This window comes from Sinocyclocheilus rhinocerous, unplaced genomic scaffold (assembly GCF_001515625.1).
Source record: "Sinocyclocheilus rhinocerous isolate Xijiao unplaced genomic scaffold, SAMN03320098_v1.1 scaffold899, whole genome shotgun sequence".
In the NCBI taxonomy this organism is placed as follows: Eukaryota; Metazoa; Chordata; class Actinopteri; order Cypriniformes; family Cyprinidae; genus Sinocyclocheilus; species Sinocyclocheilus rhinocerous.
Window position 1 is genome coordinate 56,567 of NW_015653460.1, and position 4,008 is coordinate 60,574.

Here is a 4,008-nt window from a genome sequence, read left to right on the forward strand (position 1 = left end):
CAACGCAACGCGTAAAAAGACAGTATAAGTCATTATAATCCGTATTTATGTCCCCACTGGATGCAACAAATGCCTCGTTTGTAATGGATTTTCATGTTTTTGAATCGTTGCTCTGGCCGGACAGGGCATCACAGTATGGTAAGGGGCGTAACATTTCCGCCACACGCTTCAGGTATTCGGCCAATCACAACGCACTGGATAGCTGGCCAATCAGAGCACACCTCGCTTTTAAGACCGATGAGCTTTGTAAAAATCAACGCGTTTCAGAAAGGCGGGGCATAGAGGAGAAACAATAATGTACAGTATGTGGAAAATAATGTGTTTTTTGAACATTAAACCGCATAAACACATTTCATTACACCAAATACACCAAATAATTTTCTTTTTAGCAACATCATATGACCCCTTTAACAGAGATAGCTTTTGTTTGCAGTGGTGAATTCAGCATGGATGGATGGAAATTTTTCATTATGTCATTTCAGGGGAATTAATGACACCATTTTCTTAACCACAAACCCCAGTGGATCCTGCAGTGAGTGGCTTTATTTTAGTATGTCTTTTAAGGATCATTTGAACAGTGTTGGAAATGGAAAGATGCTTCCTGCTTGTTGTTCCTCAGTCATCATACTTGTGAATTTCTCTATCTCAGGTGACCGGGGAATGCTTGAGCTGAGGAAATCTTTAGACTATGGCAAAACATTCAAAACTATAGGAAGCAGGATTTATTCCTTTGGCCTGGGTGGACGCTTCGTTTTTGCCACAATCATGACCAACTCTGTGAGCTCTCATGATGTATTGTGTATAATTCTGTTCCAAAATCAAGTGTGCTGCCTACTTAGATACTGTTAAAAAGTGTGGGGCTGCAAAGAAGTCACTTATGCTCACCAAGCCTGCATTTATATGATAAAATATACAGTAAATACAGCATCACATTAGGTTTTTTACTAGAGCTAGAGAAAACACATGCAGATATCAAAAACACTTATTTTCTTTTGCAGGGTTCCACACGCATGATTCACGTCTCAGTAGATCAGGGGGAGACGTGGGATATGGCTCAACTCCCCAACGTTGGACACGAGCAGTTTTACTCCATTCTAGCCGCAAACAATGATATGGTCTTCATGCACGTAGATGAACCTGGAGGTGAAGCGAATGATTATTGTTCAGCATAAATAAATCTCCTATTTGAAATAATAGTGTCAATATCCAGATATATCATATTGTTGAGACCTGAGGTTTGGATCAGTGTTATTTTAATAATATTTATATCCTTTTATAGTACTTTGCAATAGCTATAGCTTTTATTTGGTAAATTAGCTTTCATTTTTATACTTTCAGTTTTCAATTTAAAATTTTCATTAATTTTCAATTTTAGTTTAAGTATTTAAGTTTAAGTTTAAGTATCTTTTAATTTAAGTATTAGTTTATTTTTTTATTTTATAATTAGGTTTAGTTTATTTTTATTTCAGTTTTAGTCTTAGTAATTTTAGTACTTCGGCTTCGACTTATTTTACTACAACATTTAAGTTTTGCCTAATATTTATACTTTATTTTATGTCAGCTTTATTTCAATCAATTAATGCTGTGTATATAATATTCCAGGCCAGCCAATATTATATTAATAGATGATTTGTAACCTTGATATCAGAACCTAGGGACTAACAATTGTTTTTACTTCATCAGACTCCAGTATTGGTACCATATATGTGTCAGATGACCGAGGTATAGTGTTTTCCAAGTGTCTGGAACGTCATTTGTACACCACTACAGGCGGAGACACCGACTTCACCAACATCACCTCTCTAAGGGGCGTATATATGACCAGTGTGCTCGCCATGGGTAAGGCTGTGACTGTAATCATAACAACACATTAAGGACAAATTTACATAAATCTCATATTGTCTGATGTGTGTCTTCCCTCTCCAGATGGCTCTGTGCAGACAGTGATCACATTTAATCAAGGTGGAGAGTGGCGACCACTGCAGAAACCCTGGAACGGAGAGTGTGACTCCACTACTGTAACCCTGGACAAAGTGAGAGCCTCACAGAAACGACACAGCCAGAATGTGAACTTTATTTTAGACATAAATCATGGAGAACACATAGTGTGTTACTAGAGCCAGTAATCAAAAGGTTTCTGGTTTGTTCCCCCTAAAAAAACAATCAATAAGAAATCATTATTGTGTCCTTGAGCAGAACAGTTGCAATATGTAATATGTTCATGGTGCTATTATTGAATAGTTCATATTTCTAAGTGCTTTCTCAGAGCTAAAACACTTGGCATTGTGAAACTGCAATAACAATTTAAACCTTTTGAAATGCTTTGTGTTACTATCTTTAACATTGCCTGTTCTGTTGTGAATAAGTTAATGATTTTATGCAAATGTATGACAAAATATTTATTTTGTTTCTGAAAATAAGCACCTGAATTGCAGAAATAGGATATATGTATGTGATTTCATGTTAATCTCATATGCATCTCTGTCACCTGCAGTGTAGTCTGCATATTCATGCCTCCTACAGCATCTCTATAAAACTGAACGTGCCCATGCAGCCCCTCTCCGAGCCCAATGCCGTGGGACTCATCCTGGCACATGGTGATTACAGCCCACATTCTCCATCACATGTCTTTCTACAAGGCAAAACTATCCCTGACTCGCATTCAGTGTAAACCTTAGTATAACCATTTTCACCACCTCCAACTTTCAGGATAATAAAGAGAGTTGTATATTATTTTATGTTTTTATTGAAGAAAAATACATTTTGATTGTAGTAGAGCTAATTACATTTTTAATTTCTCAGACTACAGAATATTTATGTCTCTGTGTGTGTATGTATATATATATATATATATATAGTGGTGTCAAAATTAGCGCGTTAACGCAGGCGATTAATTTTTTCAGTTTAACGCGTTAAAAATATTTAACGCAATTAACGCAGGGGCGGGGCTAGGGTTGGCCACCCCACTCACTACTGCTGCTTCTGTCACTTTTTCTCTTGACAAGAAGTGCATTTATTCAGTCGCAGAACGACTGAGAATGGGAGACATTTCAGACTCGTGCGCTCCGCTTCACTTCAGCACCATATGGAAGGCCAAAATGGGCCAAAAACACGTGAATTTTAACACGTCAACAACACGTTAACTACTCATATTTCACGTGTATTTAACACGTCAAATACGTGTTGTTTGCACGTGAAAAATCAGCGCGTATATAACGTGTTAAATATGCCTTAAATACACGTTAAAAATTATTTTGAATGGGTCAGTGCCATTGGCTGCTGAAGACTTGGGCCAAACCATTTCTGTAAGTTTAGGGGGGTGTACCATTCATAGACTAGGCAACCACCATTTAACATGCTATAGATCAGCTTATTCGGCCTATTTATTTTGTCTTTTTTTTGTATAGTCTATAGAAATAATATATTTAAATTGCAGTTTTATGAAAAATTTGATAAAAATGAAATTGCCTCATTTTTCTCCACTCATGCCTTTTTGTAAATAAACACATTAGTGGACATTCTAGCTTTAACAGTGATCAAACTTAAGTTAGCATTAACATTTGTGTGGGGAAATCAGTTACAGTGGAGGTAAGCAATCAATGCAGGTTTAAGATACAGACCATTGTAATCAATATCTGTCTTTGGAAAACAATGTGAGCTTTAATTGTGCTTACATGTACAGCTATCACCAGCAGGTGGCGCTTATTGAAACCTCTTTTTGTTCAGAGATTATGCACTCATCAGACAAACAGTAATTAGGTAAAAAGGTGATGTTATCCATTTAAATGAATTTAAAGACTTAAAGTATTTAAATATGGTATTTAAGAATTTATATAAAACTTTCAGGATTAGAATGAGAGCTTGTACTCAGGGCAGGACAGGTATAAGAACTTGATTTGGCTTTCCTGACAGCAGAAGTATTCTACTGCTACCACCATTAAAGATCCTCTTATTTCTTTTTTTTTTTTTTTTTTTTTTTTTTTTTTTTTTTTTTTTTGTTGCCCAAAA

The 4,008-nt window shown here is 36.1% G+C and overlaps 1 protein-coding gene across 1 annotated transcript in view; it reads left to right on the forward strand.

Moving 5' to 3' along the window:
* Positions 1-4,008, forward strand: part of sort1a (sortilin 1a) — a 34,716-nt gene that overhangs the window by 18,203 nt on the left and 12,505 nt on the right. Inside the window, exons 7-12 of the mRNA XM_016521976.1 lie at positions 483-532; positions 650-777; positions 999-1,143; positions 1,684-1,839; positions 1,927-2,033; positions 2,495-2,597. Of these exons, the coding sequence (XP_016377462.1) occupies positions 483-532; positions 650-777; positions 999-1,143; positions 1,684-1,839; positions 1,927-2,033; positions 2,495-2,597 (689 nt within the window). The remainder of the gene's footprint in view (positions 1-482; positions 533-649; positions 778-998; positions 1,144-1,683; positions 1,840-1,926; positions 2,034-2,494; positions 2,598-4,008) is intronic.